At 48.8% G+C, this 16,955-nt stretch overlaps 2 protein-coding genes across 3 annotated transcripts in view; both read right to left on the bottom strand.

The window, feature by feature from the left end:
- The window catches only part of LOC115540574 (sodium/potassium/calcium exchanger 2), a 17,884-nt gene extending 11,609 nt beyond the window's left edge, over nucleotides 1-6,275 (bottom strand). Inside the window, exons 1-3 of one of the 2 annotated variants that reach the window (XM_030351999.1) lie at nucleotides 6,039-6,275; nucleotides 3,452-4,597; nucleotides 1,505-1,555 (exon numbers count right to left, since the gene is read on the bottom strand). In XM_030351999.1, coding sequence (XP_030207859.1) covers nucleotides 1,505-1,555; nucleotides 3,452-4,390 — 990 coding nt within the window. In that variant the 5' untranslated portion in view covers nucleotides 4,391-4,597; nucleotides 6,039-6,275. The remainder of the gene's footprint in view (nucleotides 1-1,504; nucleotides 1,556-3,451; nucleotides 4,598-6,038) is intronic. The other variant, XM_030352000.1, reaches the window with a different exon arrangement.
- A 1,874-nt stretch (nucleotides 6,276-8,149) lies between these two features.
- Nucleotides 8,150-14,040, bottom strand: nansa (N-acetylneuraminic acid synthase a). The gene is made up of 6 exons (XM_030352237.1): nucleotides 13,788-14,040; nucleotides 12,288-12,503; nucleotides 11,229-11,328; nucleotides 10,712-10,866; nucleotides 9,974-10,240; nucleotides 8,150-9,100 (listed from the first exon to the last, which is right to left on the bottom strand). Exons 1-6 carry the CDS (start codon nucleotides 13,917-13,919, stop codon nucleotides 8,891-8,893), a joined length of 1,080 nt encoding a protein of 359 aa, XP_030208097.1. The 5' UTR covers nucleotides 13,920-14,040; the 3' UTR covers nucleotides 8,150-8,890.
- Between the last annotated feature and the right edge of the window lie 2,915 nt (nucleotides 14,041-16,955).

Genomic DNA, 16,955 nt, shown 5'->3' with positions numbered 1-16,955 from the left:
GTAATATAAGGAGTGATTTTGTGAGTGGCACAGGTGGTAATATGTGACAATGGAGTGATATTGTAAGTAATATTTGGGGGTGATAAAAGGAGTGAGATATCGAGTGCTATCAGGGGTGATATAGAAGAGTGATATTGTGAGTGATAAAGGCCGTGATCTTAGTGGGAAGAGAGTGTTCTTCACAGTGATCTGCAGACTTCTGCCCCCTCAGAGGAGGTGTCTATTCTTAGCGGTGCTAATGAGATCAGGGCAGATTGACCTGGGAGGATTAGCCAGGAGCTAGTGACACATGAGGCCAGGAAGGAAGAGAGAGGGAGAGGGAGAGGGAGAGGGAGAGGGGGAGAGGGGGAGAGAGAGAGAGAGAGAGAGAGAGAGAGAGAGAGAGAGAGAGAGAGAGAGAGAGAGAGAGAGAGAGAGAGAGAGAGAGAGAGAGAGAGCGAGAGGGAGAGAGATAAAGAGGGAGAGGGAGAGAGACAGAGAGAGACAGGGAGAGAGAGAGAGGCAGAGAGAGAGGCAGAGAGAGACAGAGAGAGATAGCGAGAGAGAGAGAGAGAGAGAGAGAGAGGGAGAGAATGACAGCAAGGCTTATTCTGTTATTTGAGGTTTAGTGATAGCACACAGGTAGGGGGCGGGGGAGGTATCAGCAAGCTGATCATTTCAACTTTCACCCGCTGAGCTTGAGATAGCTCCACTGATGCCCACCTGCGACTCATCTTTTAAATGTCCCGTATTGGAACAGCACGTGCGATGTGGATCAGCCATTACACATGTGGAAGTGTCCCCCCCACTCCATGATGGATGGATCGGCCTCTCAGTTGGTACAGTCCACTGGGTAGGCTTGTCTATCTATCCTCTAAGTTGGTACAGTCCACTGGGTAGGATGTTCTATCTATCCTCTCAGTTGGTACAGTCCACTGGGTAGGATGTTCTATCTATCCTCTCAGTTGGTACAGTCCACTGGGTAGGATGTTCTATCTATCCTCTCAGTTGGTACAGTCCACTGGGTAGGATGTTCTATCTATCCTCTCAGTTGGTACAGTCCACTGGGTAGGATGTTCTATCTAACATCTCAGTTGGTATAGTCCATTGGGTAGTACCGGTAGGCTTGTGCTCACAGGTTTTCTTAAAGCCACGATGCTGGAGACAGCGCTTTGTTCTATGGGTTAGTTAGGGTTAGTTTAGGGTAAAGGTTAGTGGAATAGTCTCAATCTGGTACCCTTTTGCCATAGTGAGGCGGGACACTTGATTCTCCTGACCATATTGTGAATTGACCAAGTTACCAGAAGAATCAACGGTGGACAGAATTCAGCATTTCTACTTTCATTGTTTTGCTAAATGACCACATGTTATTTTTCAAGCATCTACGGTATCCTATGGTTTCCCGAAACAGTATATCGATATCCGGTGCTTTATGAACCTGGTCCGGTGTCTGACTCTAACTACAGCAAAGGCCCCTGAAGAAATGGTGGTGTGCATCCGTGCTAGACTACAGCCTGTCTGTCACCTGACTCCCGTAGGACGTGATCACGTCAGAGAGCAGAAGGTCTGCTTCAAACTGCACAGAGGGGAGGAAAAAACACACCCATCAGAGTCCTGGCTGGGCATCCCAGTGTGAGTGAGTGAGTGGGTGACTGAGTGACTGAGAGTTTGTGTGAGTGAGTGTGTGTGTGTGTGTGTGTGTGTGTGTGTGTGTGTGTGTGTGTGTGTGTGAGGGTGAGTGTGTGTGTCTAAGCAGCACGATGGCAACTCCGGGGGTCTTCTCAGACCAATGAGTGGGTGGTGTAGGAGAGGACTTGAGGTGGTGCTTCAGATTTAGAACCCACACACACACACACACACACACACACACACACACACACACACACACACACACACACACACACACTCACACACACACACACATACGCACACGCACACACAAACACACACACACACACACACACACACACACACACACACACACACACACACACACACACACACACACACACACAATCAAATCCTGACACTATGCACACCACTACAAAGCAAACTATCACTATTGACTTATTTTACATTAAGACAGGAGACATCTGGTTCTGGGATGCTAACAGGTAGCTGACGGACATTGGGGTTGGAACCCTAATCCGTCGGATGGGAGTCCAACAGTCTGACCAGCAGACTACCCCGACTCCATTGTATCATGTAGCGTGTAGCAGGTTCTACACCTAGCTGATGGTGGGATCCCTCTGACTGGGAGAGGAGAACCAGACTGGCCCCACTGGGCCACGTGTGCATGGGCTGCATTTATACTTTGGTAATCAACAGGTGTGGACCAGCAGTTAGGGTCAGGTGTCTTGCTCAGGGACACCTCGACACTAAGGTAGAAGGAACTGGGCGTCGAACCAGCAACCCTCCTGTTTCCAGACAACCCATTCTACCTCTTGGGCCACAGTTTGCCCGAAAAAAGCCCAAATGTCTATAATATCTGAACCAAAACATGAGCCGACAGCTTATCCCTCGTTTAAACGGTCACTAAACGACGCTGAAAGGTTGGATTCTTACCCCGTCCCACGTGTGCAAATCGTTTTGCGTAAAACTAGCTTATTGTTGGACCGCCCTTCCTGCTTGTCAGAGCAGATCTCATCGCCCACATGAACAACAAGGGGAATGTATTGTGAAATTCAAATGATCCGGTCTTTTGTTATGATAATCAATACTCCGGGGGGTTTGTGAGGACGACCATATCATCGAGCACAGAGTCGAGGGGACTGCTGGAGGTGGGGGGGGTGATCTGGGGCCGCAGGACTTATCTTGGTTCCTGCTTGGTTCAACGTAGTCAGCACGGACCAATCTCGGCCGCATCAGCCAGGTGACACTCTGGTAACAGGTCAACACTAAAGATCCTCCCAGCTAGTGAGTGCAGAGGGTTTAGCACTGGCTTACCATCGCTGGTACATTCTCACGAAGTCCTCCCTCCCTCCCTCTCTCTAGCCCTCCCTCTCCCTCTCTGTTGATGGATTGAGCCCAACATCTAAGCCCTGCCAGGAAAAGCCAGTGAGGACAAACATGCCACTGCCTCCATGATTAGAAGTTCTGTAACAGTGGCTTCCTCTGGAGACTTAGTGACTGAAAACTTTCCAATCACAACAAAACTAGTGAGGCATGAATCGACCTCCTGCAGAAGCACCGCCCGATATTAAATCCACGCTGGAGCCAGTAGCGAGGGACTGAAACCGAGATGTGCTCTTTGTGTCTGGGGGATGGATGGGTGGAGATTATGACAGATGGACGGAGGAGTGGTGGATGGATGTGTGGGGTGACGGACGGATTGATGGGTGCAGGGATGGAGTGATGAATGAATGGGTGCAGAACCGATGAAGGTGGACGCGTGGCGGGTGGGCAGACGGTATGTGCGTGGTGGAGACGTAGTAGAACCAAGGTTGGATGGATGGTGGCGGGTATCACTCACCTTGGGCGCCTCCACCTCCTCCACCTGGTTGCTGCCCAGCTTGCCCTTGATAAACTGCTCCACGTTGGAGTTGAACTTCATGAAGGTCACGTAGCAGATGTAGCAGGAGAGCAGGCTGATGCTCTCGCCCACCGAGATCTCGTTATCCAGGAAGAAATAGATGAGCATGAGCAAGCCGATGATGTAAAAGGACACGTCCCGGAAGAGGGGCCACCACGTCAGGTTCAGCACCTCCCTGGAGAACAGGGCGCACATCCCGATCACAAACAGGATGTTGAACACGGCCGAGCCCACGATGGTGCCGATGCCCACGTTGCTGTGGGAGACGAAGACCCCGATGACGGAGGTGAAGAGCTCCGGGGCCGAGCCGCCGGCCGCCATGAAGGTGGCGCCGGCGACGTCGTCGGAGATGGCCAGCTTCTCCGTGATGACCGTGAGCGCCGGCACGAAGAACTCGTCGCAGACGATGGCCAGGGCGATGAACATGTAGAGCATGCCGAACATGTGCAGCGACACGTATCCCTGCCGCCGCTCCTCCAGGCTGAAGTAGTCCGTGGGGTAGTCCCCGTGGCTCGCCTCCTCCTCCATGGAGGAGGCCATGGCCACGGGCGGCCGGGCCGGGCCGGCCGAGAGGTTCCCGTGCTGGAGGAGAGTCCGTCGGGGCACCGGGTCGCCCGCCGGCCCCTCGCCCGCCGGCCCCTCGCCCGCCGGCCCCGGCTCCTGAGGCGAGGGCGCGGTCAACGCCAAGGCACTCCAAGAGAAGACGGCGCACACCGCCACCAGGCTGACCACGAAGCCCGCCAGACGTCCGGGACGCAGCTTCCTGCGGACATGAGGGCGGGGCGGGCGGGCGCGGCTGGCGCCCAGGAGAGGGGCGCGGGCTGGGTCGGCATCCACGCCGTCTCCACGGTGACTTCTATCCAGGAACTTGAGGTCCATGGCGTCGGGAGGGGTGGGGTGGGGGGGGGGAGGGAGAGGCAACGTGTTGGGCGAGGCCCGGGGGGGAGGCGGGACCACCAGCGGTGAGGTTTGGACGCAGGGTCTGGTCTGGGAAGGTCACCGCGGGACTGGCATGCTGGTCTCACTGGGCTAAGCACAACAGAGACCCAGGGTCCAGCCAGGTCTCACACCTCCTCATATTAGTCACTGGGCGGGGGGGGGGGGGGGGGGGGGGGGAACAGAAGAGCAAGGGTCAGCTGGTGTGTTCGGTCAACAGAGAACCCAAACAACAGAGGCCTCCGTGGTAAATGGACTGCTTTTATATAGCGCTTTTCTAACCATTGGCCACCCAAAGCGCTTTATAATATTGCCTCACATTCACCATTCACGCACACATTCACGCACCGACGGCGGAGTCAACCATGCAAGGCGACAGCCAGCTCGTCGGGAGCTAACAGTCAGGGGTTAGGTGCCAAGCTCATGGACACCTCGCCGCTCAGCTAGGAGGAGCCGGGGATCGAACCAACAACCTTCAGGTTACCAGCCGACCCGCTCCACCTCCTGAGCCACTGCCGCCGGTAATACGGCCTGGATACAAGCTTTTGGCTTATTCACTAGATAGGCGCTCTACTTTACGTTTGCATCACCTTTAGAGACTGTAAGACCGGGTGTGATGCCGTGTGTATGATTGTCTGTTCTTAAACTCTGTCTTGTTCTTGTCTGTGCTTAAGAAGGGGATCTCCTTTAAACGGCTAACTGACCAAACAAAACCTGAGATCTACAGAGCGTAAAACCGTCAGAGTCAGAAGACCCGAAGGATAAATTGTACCATGCATTTAAAAACCGTCAAAAATAATTATATAAAATATTCACAAGATGCTTGGTTGATAATCAGACCGTGCAGATCTCTCTGCAGCTGGAAGACAGATGTAGTGTTTCCATCAATCATACAAAGACCACTACGTAAGCATTACAATTTGAATTATATGATCACATATGCTTTGGTCAGAAGACATTGGTTTGAAGACATTGGTGTCGTTTCACCTCACAACATTATTCCAAAAGCGACAAGAAAGCGTCTCCTAACGCTCACCCTAACCCGAACCCTTATTCTCTACTTTGTTGAAATCCCTTTGGTCATTATGGTCTGTTCTCCACTGAATTGAAATCTTTCACGGGATATAAATCAGACATAACTCAACGAGAGGGAGCGTCTTAGTGCAGCTCACGAAGCAGAAGCCACCCAGAGTCTGAGAGGAGGACAATAAGGCTTCCTGACATCGGGTTAAGACCTTTGAACAGACACAGGACATTAGTGGAAGCTCATTAGCCGTCGGGCTAATCCTTCTCATTATCCTGGTTCCCAGCACCTTCCCGCAGCCCAACGCTGAGGCCCAAGGGCAGGCCAGGGGGTCCACCGACCGCCCCACAACCCAGAAGAGACCCGTCACACGCCCCAAGACCCCCCCCCCCCCAAAGCCTGCTGCTGGTCCCACGCTGGGAGACGAGTCTCAAGTGTCGAGACGACAGATCTCATGTGGAAGAGACACTCTGCCGCTCCTACTCAGGCCTTGGGCACGGGGAGCGGCAGAGTTGAACCACAGACCTGCTGTAATACAGTATGGACCCAGGGTGTGGTGGAGCCTACCTGATGGTGAGGTCTGCAGGCTGGGGGGGGGTCCGTCACGGCGCTGAACCGGTCCACAGGACTCAGACTAGCCGGGACATCCTGCTGGGCGCCTGCTCTCTGAGCTTCTGGGGAGGGCGGAGACTCAGGAGGCACAGATCAGATAGGCCCCGCCTCCTCTCGCTCGCTCTCTCTCTCTCCCTGCTCGCCAGTCTGTCTGTACGTCGCTCTACCGTCAGCCGTTTGAAACGTCCCTTGTTTAAACGGTCACTCTATATCTGTCCTCCTCCTCCTCTCTCTCTGTCCCCTCCCTCTCACTTCTCCCCCCTGCTCATGATCACACCCTCTGCACACCTGCATCACGCAGAGATGCTGGCGGACACACACATGCAGTATATGGCATATACACACACACACACACACGCACAGATGCAATACGTCAGGGGCCAGTCAGAACTCAAAATAGACAGATCAAACAAATAATGAAGGTTTTTGATCTCCAGGGGGACGAACTTCACCCTACACTGTTTTGTGTTCAACACCTGCCCTTTGAAGCACAACCCTCCGGACAGCCATCAAAACCTGAGATCAGAACACCATGAGATCTGAACATGAGATCAGAACTTGATATCAGAACGTGACATGAACATGATCGGACCCTGAGATCAGAAGCTCCCTGAGATGTGGAGTTGCAGGTGTGAGGGCGAGCTATGAAGCAGTCCCTTTGTGATGCAGAAGTCTCCCCCTGACCCAGTAGCTAGTATTGTATAACCACACGCTCCTCCACGTGAAGCGCTAAGCCACCATGGCTTTATCAAGGTTAGCACAACTTACCCACCAGGTTACGTAGTCGCGAGCTTAGTGCTGCTAGCGTGCGCAGGGGGGGGGGGGGGGGGGGGTAAGGAGAGCGAGAGGGAGGGGGAGATGGAGAGAGGGAGGGTGGCAGGATAGTTACAGTGGTGCAACTGCATCTGTATTGTGTTGTCTGACATTTCTATTAGTTTATGTCCACTGTGTCCCCAGATCCCTCCTAGTGACCTCTGATCTCTCCAAGTGACCCCTTGGCTTTCCTCAAGGGACTGGGAAGAGAAAGCCTTTCTGTGTGTTTACCGCACTGGCCCCCTGAACACGTCTGAATCCATCCTGCCTTGTGGGTACGTACGTGAGCTTCACACTCCCAACCCTGACCAGACTCAACAAGATGACAGAGACATATATCCGTCGCAAATATAGAAGTAAAAATTAAAGTTTTCAAGAAAGCAGTGACGTGATTGGGGGTCGGACTTGTAGGGACCTAAAGACATAGCTGAAGGGATTCAAAATGATCCATTATGTGCTGCATATTATCCATTGTTGTATCTCTGCATGCAGTGGAAGGCCATTCTAATGATTCCACTGGCTTTGAATCGGTGGCCATTCAAGTAAATGTCAGTGTTCATTGATCTAAATTATTCACTTTGTGTGAGTGAAAGGTGAAATGGTGTCCTCTCTTTCAGGCACCTCTGAACACCACGGATTAGGACTTTAATGCCTCTTAAACCACTAATGGGCTACTTTAAATAGCCTCTAAGTTTGGCTAGCTGTTGGCTGTACGCGTCTGTCCAAAGACACACAGAGAGCAGCTAGAGCTAGACGGGCCGAATGTGTGTGTGTTCGTGTGCGATTGGTGTGCGTGTGCGCGTGTGTGGGAGAGAGAGATCAGGGTCTTGAGTTGTGACAACAGAGCTTACCTGTGAGGATCACCTAATGAGTGGGTATAAAAGAAGACATAGTATCTGTACATTCACGGTCCACATTACAGACCCTGGTTTATTTCTAAAAGTTCTAATCCATGGGAGTCAGGGACGACCTTTTTATCTGAGCGGACTTCAAGTTAAGCTAAAGGCAATTAAGGAACAGGTACACTCCTGGTGGCTCAGTTGGCAGTGGAACAACCACATGAAAGACGTGGCAAAGAATTCCCAATTTATTCAAATGTATACTCATTTGCTGTTTGCTTTTTGAGCAATCAATCATTTATCATTTTAGAATATCTATGATAGCTGTTATATTATTCTGTATTCTGTATTTTTAAAAGTTAAACGCTTGGTAATTTCGAAACATTTCAGTGTGAAAAGAATCAGTTACTCAGGAAGGATGGAGGGAAAGATTTATTGGCGTTTTTACCTGTGCATACAAAGGCAATACAGCATCACCACTTGGTGGCACAATACGGCATTACAGATCCAGTTCACCCAGTGGCTCACAGCCGACGTCAAACACGCACAACTTTCCTACATTTTATTTTCCTTTCATAATGTCGCCGAAAGTTTAGAAGGCAGGTGAGGAGGATCATAATTTAAGTACGTAGTACGTTGGAAACAGATTGGAAGAAGACTTTTGACAATGTGGTTTTAAGGAGTGTGATGTTATCTAAACGTATTTTTGACTAAGGCTTTATAAAGATAGTGTCTGTGAAGACACGAAAGTACCATAGTCGCAATCATCATCACCTGGTGGTAGGAGATGACACAACATTACACCAGTGCTCACAGCTAGTTAATCTCCAATACAGCTCTGGGTGTGATCGTTATACACGTGCAAGAGCACAACGCAGAGGTAGCCTTCATAAAAGAGATTCTACCTAAAGACACATTCATTGTAAAGTAAAGATCTGAAGTTGTCTCGACTAGACCAACTTCTGGTCATGTGACAAGAGCAACAGTGGAATTGGCAACAGTGGGAGGGTGGTGGTGTATTGAATCCCCCCCCCCCCCCCCACCTTCCCCATAACATTTCATCCTTCTGAGGCAGAGGTTACCGTGACAACGGACACATCTACAGTAACCATACCCCCCCCCCCCCCCCCCACCCCTGGTCCTAGCGGGCCCTCCTCAGCACTTGGCCCGCTTGCCGTAGCCGTCCACCAGGTCGGGGGTGACGCTCTGGTCCGCCTCCAGCTCCTCCAGCACAGCCTTGCCCACCAGCTGGAAGATGTCCTCTGGGGGAACGCCGCGGGGCTCGGCCACCTTCACCACCAGCATGTCCAGAGTGAGCACCGTGCCGCTGGGCACGTGGACCCGCGCCACCACCGACTTCCCCAGCTGAGGGGACGACAAACGCCTCGTTAAGACACAGACCCTCGTTGGCAAAGGGGTGGACGTGTGTTTTGACGCCAAGACTACCTGATGATGCAGGATGTATGTGGCGCTGTTTAGCTAACAAACACCCGAGTCATCCTACGCTGCCAACACCCACTTTATTCTTCAACGGCTGTACACACCTTAGCCTAGCATGCAAACAGCTGCACCCACCTTATTCTAGAATGCTAACCCACCTTATCCTAGCATGCTAACCCACCTTATCCTAGCATGCTAACCCACCTTATCCTAGCATGCCAACAGCTGTACCCACCTTATCCTAGAATGCTAACCCACCTTATCCTAGCATGCAAACAGCTGTACCCACCTTAGCCTAGCATGCTAACCCACCTTAGCCTAGCATGCTAACCCACCTTAGCCTAGCATGCCAACAGCTGTACCCACCTTATCCTAGCATGCCAACAGCTGTACCCACCTTATCCTAGCATGCCAACAGCTGTACCCACCTTATCCTAGCATGCCAACAGCTGTACCCACCTTAGCCTAGCATGCTAACCCACCTAAGCCTTGCATGCTCACCCACCTTAGCCTAGCATGCCAACAGCTGTACCCACCTTATCCTAGCATGCCAACGGCTGTACCCACCTTAGCTTAGCATGCTAACCCACCTTAGCCTAGCATGCTAACCCACCTTATCCTAGCATGCCAACAGCTGTACCCACCTTAGCCTAGCATGCTAACCTGCCTTAGCCTAGCATGCTAACCCACCTTATCCTAGCATGCCAACAGCTGTACCCACCTTAGCCTAGCATGCTAACCCACCTTAGCCTAGCATGCTAACCCACCTTAGCCTAGCATGCCAACAGCTGTACCCACCTTGTCGTGGCAGGCCTTTTCGCAGGGCAGCATCATCTTGACCCCGGTGCCAAGGGACTTCTCCACCAGGCGGATGGAGCGCACCAGCTCGGCCAGCTCGGCGGGCTCCAGCGACGCCTCGTGGTCGCTGCCCTTCCACGTCTTGTCCAAGGTCACGTGACGCTCCACCACCTTGGCGCCCAACGCCACCGCCGCCAACGTGATGCTGACCCCAGACTCATGGCCCGAATATCCGATGGGAATGTCCGGGAACTCCTTCTGGTATTCCTGTAATGCAAGAAGTGTCGTTCACACCTGGACTACTACACACCGGAGCACCTGCCCCTTCGTTAGGGCTCAGACATAACGCTAACCACAGTAGCAGGATTTAGTTTCTATGCCATCAATAGCACGAATGCACTCCTCAGGATTTGCCCCAACCCTGTCCACTTTTAAAACAAGACTGAAGACTTTTATGTTTGCTTTAGTTTTTCCGCTATATCTTTAATACACTGCACTTTATACACTTCACTTCTTTACTTTTCCTTTTGTTTTCTTTTACTTATCTATTTTCTTTTATTATTTAATTTTATTGTATGGAAAGCCTCGCGTATAAAAAGCTATGTCAATAAAGTTGCCTTGCCTATTTGAACGATGTAAACATGATTGACACTTCATTATGGAGGACAGAGTGCATCATTGCTCTAACAGGAAAACCAGCCTTTGGAATTGGGTTGGGGTGGACGGTGTCGATCTTACGGAGATGACTCTGAGGTTGACGTTCTCGGGGTCCAGGGGGTAGGCGCTGGTGCACTGCAGGATGCAGAAGTTGGGGTTGTGCTCTTTGACCGTCTTGTAGACGCGTCGCATGGTCTCCATAGACTGCATCCCACTGGACACCACCATGGGCCGCCCTGGGTGCCAATACACCAACGAGTTAGCATTGTACCGCTGGCTTAGTGTTACCACTGAGATAGCATTACGGCTTGCTTAGCATTACCGCTGAGATAGCATTACTGCTTGCTTAGCATTACCGCTTGGATAGCATTACTGCTTGCTTAGCATTACCATTGGCTTAGCATTACCAATGAGTTAGCATTACCATTGGCTTAGCATTACCACTGAGTTAGCATTACCATTGGCTTAGCATTACCACTGAGTTAGCATTACCATTGGCTTAGCATTACCATTGGCTTTGCTTAGCTTTACCACTGAGTTAGCATCACCACTGAGTTAGCATCACCGCAGAGTTTGCATTACGGTTGGATTTGCTCACCTTTCTTGGCGGTTTTGGCTAGGTAGGGGAAGTTGTTGGTGTCTCCGGAGCCGACCTTAAAGAACGGCACGTTCAGCTCTTGGAGGAACTCCACCGCCATCTGAGGAAGGCAAACATCCTTTTATTCCCACAGCAAACTGCTGAACCAGAAGTCTCAAGAACCTTTATGCGCTGACCATCTCTGTCGGATGAATCAGATGACATTGAAATTTGGAATGGTAAATGGACTGCAATTATATAGTGCTTTTTTGTAACCTGTGGCCACCTAAAGCGCCTTAGAATATTGCCTAACATTCACCCATTCATGCACACATTCACACACCGACGGCGGCGTCAGCAATGCAAGGCGACAGCCAGCTCGTCGGGAGCAGTTACGGTTAGGTGCCTTGCTCAGGGACACCTCGACACTCGAACTAGCAATCTCCTGGTTACCAGCCAACCCGCTCTACCTCCTGAGCGACAGCTGCCCCCGCTCTCTTAACCAGAAGTTCAAGTAGTGGACTAAATCGGAAGGCAATTTTGACTGTCAAGGCAGCAGACACCCTATCAGAGACAATGGGCATTTGGCAAGGGTTCGAAATATGTTGCTGAACCTGTTTGGACCAGCCTTTATCCAAAAGTGCGAGAGCTCTATTTAGTTGGCCAAACCCTGCTCCCACGTAATAAACCCTTTGATATAGGCCTGGCATCCATTTTGGCAGTTTCGTCTATTCGTCATTGATTAACGGGCAGATTGGATTGCAATACAGCCGTGACAGACACCTTTATTTGCTGCGGTATTGAACCGGTTGGACGCGTGACTAAAGGTTTTCAGTGAAAAAGTGAAAGTACAAACATTTTTGTGGCTTAAACCTTTTGAGGTTTAAAACCTTACACCATACCTTATGAAATTGCAGTTTAGAAACAGTTATTTTAGCTCAAGTTATAATCATCTACATTTTAGGAGGGTTAGCAGCTTGAAACACGCACAGAAACGTAGTGGAAGACAGGGAGAAACTCTGCAGGAACTCTTTTTGAACTGTAGATTCAGTTACCCATTTCCACTCAAAGGAGGCATACCTCGTCCATTCCCGACGCCGTGAAGAAGATGCCGACCTCCTCAGCGTACTTCTGCAGCTCCCTGTACTGCTCATGGCTGAACTCCAGGTGGCGCTTGTGGTCTCCGTAGGTTTTACCCCAGGATTGTTTGGAGTTGTAGGGTCGCTCCAAAGCTAGCTTGTTGAACTTGTGCTCCAGTTCACTCTTCTGGAACTTGGCACAGTCGGCCCCGCAGTCCTGCCAACGGGAAGAGGAGAGGATGAGATGAAGAAGACGAAGACGAAGAAAAGGAAACATTAAACAACAATGCTATTTTCCCTTTTTGGGATGGAACGTTTATTTTTGCATCGGCCTGTGTGTCATGAATCACTATTGTTAGACTATGTGATAGGAAACAAGATATGAAACAAATAAGCACACAAACACAGCTTGCGGCAGCCATGGAAGCAAGCAAACCAACTGGATCAACTGAGATTGATACTCGATTCTACCGACCTTAATTAGCTCCATGAGCCGGACCGTGCTAAAACACAGGTCAATCTTGGAGTTCCAATTTAAATATGTAGACAGCTTAGAGCTCAGAAGGATTTCAAGACGGATGTCATATAGGCTGGTGCATAATTTGCAAACAATTAAATGCATTACAAATGTATACATTGGCGGATCAACTTACAGTTTAAAATGAGTCATTGCTTGTCATTGATGAGATAGAATAAGTGAGCCCGTATCAAAAATATTGTTTGCACTTGGCGAGTCTTGCGCTCTTGTTTGTTCAGTGTCCGCACATGACAACCCGGATGATCTTTGATTTTGGAGAGGAGGGGGCAGAGACAACTGCCACCGATATTGTTTGCAGCCCAAACTGTTTTGGGCTGCAGTACCCATTTTAAAAACTAGGTGTCAATGTTATATGTTGCACCTTTAATCCTAGAATAGGAATAGAATAAATCATTCTAAAAAACAAAACACAGAAAACATTGAAGTGTACCCGACTGTACTGACAGCGATATTTTGTTCCACTTCTTATGACAAATGTACTATTGTAAGACCCTTTGGATAAAAGGTTCTACTAAATGCCCTAAATGTAATGTAAAGGTAAATTTAAATTAAATAGCAATTAACTTGTTTCGTTGATACAATTTGTTATTGGCGATTCAGTAGTGCATTTATGATTAGTATGCCCAATATCTCATTGATGGCCACAAGAAGTTGGAAAGTGGTCTAGGGGGAATACATGTTTCAGGTGCTTAAAATAAAGCACCTGAAACATGACCTAAAGGTCTATCTATATGTAGTGTTGATTAATACAACAAAAATAATAATATTTTTTAATCAATACTACTGTCAAATACAGATATTAGCTAAGGGACGGCGATCAATAGTTATGCATAATTAAATGTCGCCTGTTCATGGTTTAATATTAGGTATATTCCGAGGTCGAAGATAAGCCGGGAGACAGCCATCATCCTAACAACTACTGCAACTAACTAATACAGGACAATGCATTCAGGAAGAGTTTACCTTTGCCATCTTAATCATTTTCTTGGCAATTTCGATGTCTCCTTGGTGGTTTTGTCCAATCTCTGCGATGATGAAACAGGGGTGGGAGCCCCCGATCATTCTCCCGGGACACAGTTCAAACTTAAGAGGCATTTTGGTGAAGATAGAGACCGTTTGAAGCGGAGTATCGGCGCTGTTCCCTGAAGTCTACGTGTGAAGGAGGACCCGGAATCACTACCGGATGCATACGTTTTGTACATCCGGGAATCTACCTTTCAAAATAATTGTCAAGACCAATGGCAGTGTGGTTACACTCCGATTGCCCCTTGTTACTACTTTCATAGTCCCATGGGCTAAACCCAGCCCAGGGTTAGAACGCATCGTATCACGTAGCTTCATTTCAAAACTAGTGAGCATATTATTTAATTATCTTACTAGTTGAACCAACATTTACATGTTTAACCGTAATAGATGAGAATATTATGTACTCTATATCAAAAGTTGTACTCGTTTCCCATTTCCCACTATACTATACCACGATTCTTCGCCATGATGCTGCATTGATTCCCGACCAATCACAACAAAGAACACTAATTGACTTCGCATGCTCGCAATAGCGAACGTAAGTAACCGTGGAAAAATCATTTTTGGGACTTCGGAAATCTTTGGGAAAGCGTGGACACCGAAGTGATTTGGTCGCAGTCCGGTAAATTACAATGCACAATAAAGTCTTGGGCCCACTACTCAGATTTCCACATTAAATGTAATTGAATTAACTATCTTGTCCAATATCAGACTAATTTAGTAGAAACATGCCTGGAAATAACTTAATTGCAGATTTCATAGGAAAAACTTTTTCGCAACACAGAGTATCTCGAAGTGACCATGTAACTACCAAGGAATCAATTGCGCTGTTGACAAACATTGATTGTCAGCCATCCAAAAACAAAGAAAATTGACTTTTAATTAAGATTTCACCGTTTTTATTTTAAGGACATGCATCTCACTGTGGCATTTAAGACTGCAATGTGAACCAATTTAAATAAAATAACAATAATAAATAAAAATGTGTATTCCCATTATGACTAATATCAAAGGAATTGTAAGTAAACATTTTAATACCGCTGTCATCCATGATATTATTGGTAAAATATCATTTATAAACCTGCATCCATGTCAGTTCCATCAAGGGAACTATACAATACGTAGTCATGCATAATATTTTTTTATCAAAGCTATTTAACGGAATGATCTGTTGCAGTAAAAAGGGCATTGTCCAATAAACCAAAGATAACACGTGACCAAAGCAGCAGCAGCCCCGCCTGTGGTGAAACATAGGCATTGTTTCGCTGTTTCCTACAGCTCATCCTCCTGCTTCAATATTGCTTTAATAACCACCATGATAATAATAACCTTGCGGTTCTATAAACGAGAGGGACGTGTTACGACTCCCTCCTGCTCGTCGTCTACTATCCCCGATAACCCCGTCACTACAACCCGTCCTGTCGCAGCTCCCGGGCGCTAGGCCAGCATGGAGGCTGTGATGCTGGCGTCCGGGTCAGCGCCATCCTTCAGCATGCGGCCCACCAGCTGTTCCATCTCCTCGGGCGCCACGCCTCTGGGCTCGCCCACCTTCACCCCCAGCATGTCCAGGCTCAGTGGGACGCCGGTGGGGATGGCCACCCTGGCCACTACACACTTCCCCAGCTGGAAGATAGGAAGTAGAAACCTCAGCCTAGCAATGGTGGGAGTGGTGCCTCACATAGCTGATTGTTGTGTTTGGGGCGGAGCCTAACATGGCTGATTGTTGTGTTTGGGGCGGAGCCTAACATAGCTGATAGTTGTGTTTGGGGCGGAGCCTAACATAGCTGATTGTTGTTTTTGGGGCGGAGCCTAACATAGCTGATAGTTGTGTTTGGGGTGGAGCCTAACATAGCTGATTGTTGTGTTTGGGGCGGAGCCTAACATAGCTGATTGTTGTGTTTAGGGCGGAGCCTAACATAGCTGATTGTTGTGTTTGGGGCGGGGCCTAACATAGCTGATTGTTGTGTTTATGGCGGAGCCTAACATAGCTGATTGTTGTGTTTGGGGCGGAACCTAATATAACTGACTAGAGTTTGGGCAAACATTGCTGAACAGAAATATGTACTATATATACTTTGCTGAAATATACAACGACCTAATGTCAAAAAGAAAAATGTTATTCCAAGCTGTCTTTAATGGCCCTGACACACCATTCTGACTGCCGCTCGTCGGCAGAAAAGGCAGTCGGACCGTTTTTGTCATGGCCGATTCAACATGTGCAATCGGCCGAAAAGAACCCAGACGGGCTTGAAAAGATCACCGACGGCTTTGACGACGGCCAATCTATCAGCACAAACCCCGAACATACTCAGCTCGCCAGAGTGTCCGACGACCGATAATCTGGTTGGTGTGTCAGGGCCTTAAGCCTGCTTGGTGACTAACATTATCTTTATCAAAGTGCTTGACAAGTCACATTATTGTTCTGGAGGTTCTTTTTAAGTCTCCTGATTTATCTGCAAGTGCTTGACTTGTCTCCTTATCGTTCTCCAAGTCTGCTTTCAAGTCTCCTTATCGTTCTCTAAGTCTGCTTGACAAGTCTCCTTATCGTTCTCGAAGTGCTTGATAAGTCTCCTTATTCTTTCAGTCTGCTTGATTAGTCTCCTTTTCTTTCTCGAAGTCTGCTTGATAAATCTTATTGTTTTCTAAGTCTGCTTGATAAGTCTCCTTATCCTTCTCTAAGCCTTAATAAGTCTCCTTATTGTTCTCTTAGCGCTTGATAAGTCTCCTTGTCGTTCTCTAAGTCTGCTTGGTGACTCATCTTTTCGTTCTCCAAGTCTGCTTAGTGGCTCTCCTTTTCGTTCTCTAAGTGCTTGTTGACTCCCCTTATCGTCTGCTTGATGACTCAAACTTCGTTCTGTAAGTTTGCTTGGTGACTCACACTTCGTTCTCCAAGTCTGCTTGGTGACTCACACTACGTTCTCCAGCTTTCGATGCAGGTGCATCATTAGAAGTACCAAAGGCAGTCCTGGAGAAGCTGTTTGATGTGACTGATGAGGTGAAGAGCTCTTGGAGAGTGCCTGTGGTCCTTCCAAATCGGTTGCACTAACAATACGGACACAAGAGGAGTTGGAGACCATTGCGGCCAGTCGGCAGAATCCAAACCAT

The sequence above is a fragment of the Gadus morhua genome, chromosome 3 (assembly GCF_902167405.1).
Source record: "Gadus morhua chromosome 3, gadMor3.0, whole genome shotgun sequence".
Lineage (NCBI taxonomy): Eukaryota > Metazoa > Chordata > Actinopteri > Gadiformes > Gadidae > Gadus > Gadus morhua.
This window is presented reverse-complemented; position numbering and strand designations above follow the sequence as displayed.

Bases quoted from the DNA above. Each gene is read 5' to 3' on its own strand.
- nansa (XM_030352237.1), bottom strand. From the start codon at position 13,919: ATGCCTCTTAAGTTTGAACTGTGTCCCGGGAGAATGATCGGGGGCTCC. The intron at 11,329-12,287 runs GTATGCCTCCTT...TGCCTTCCTCAG, and splicing joins CGGCGTCGGGAATGGACGAG to ATGGCGGTGGAGTTCCTCCA. The intron at 10,241-10,711 runs GTAAGATCGACA...CTTGCATTACAG, and splicing joins TCAACCTCAGAGTCATCTCC to GAATACCAGAAGGAGTTCCC.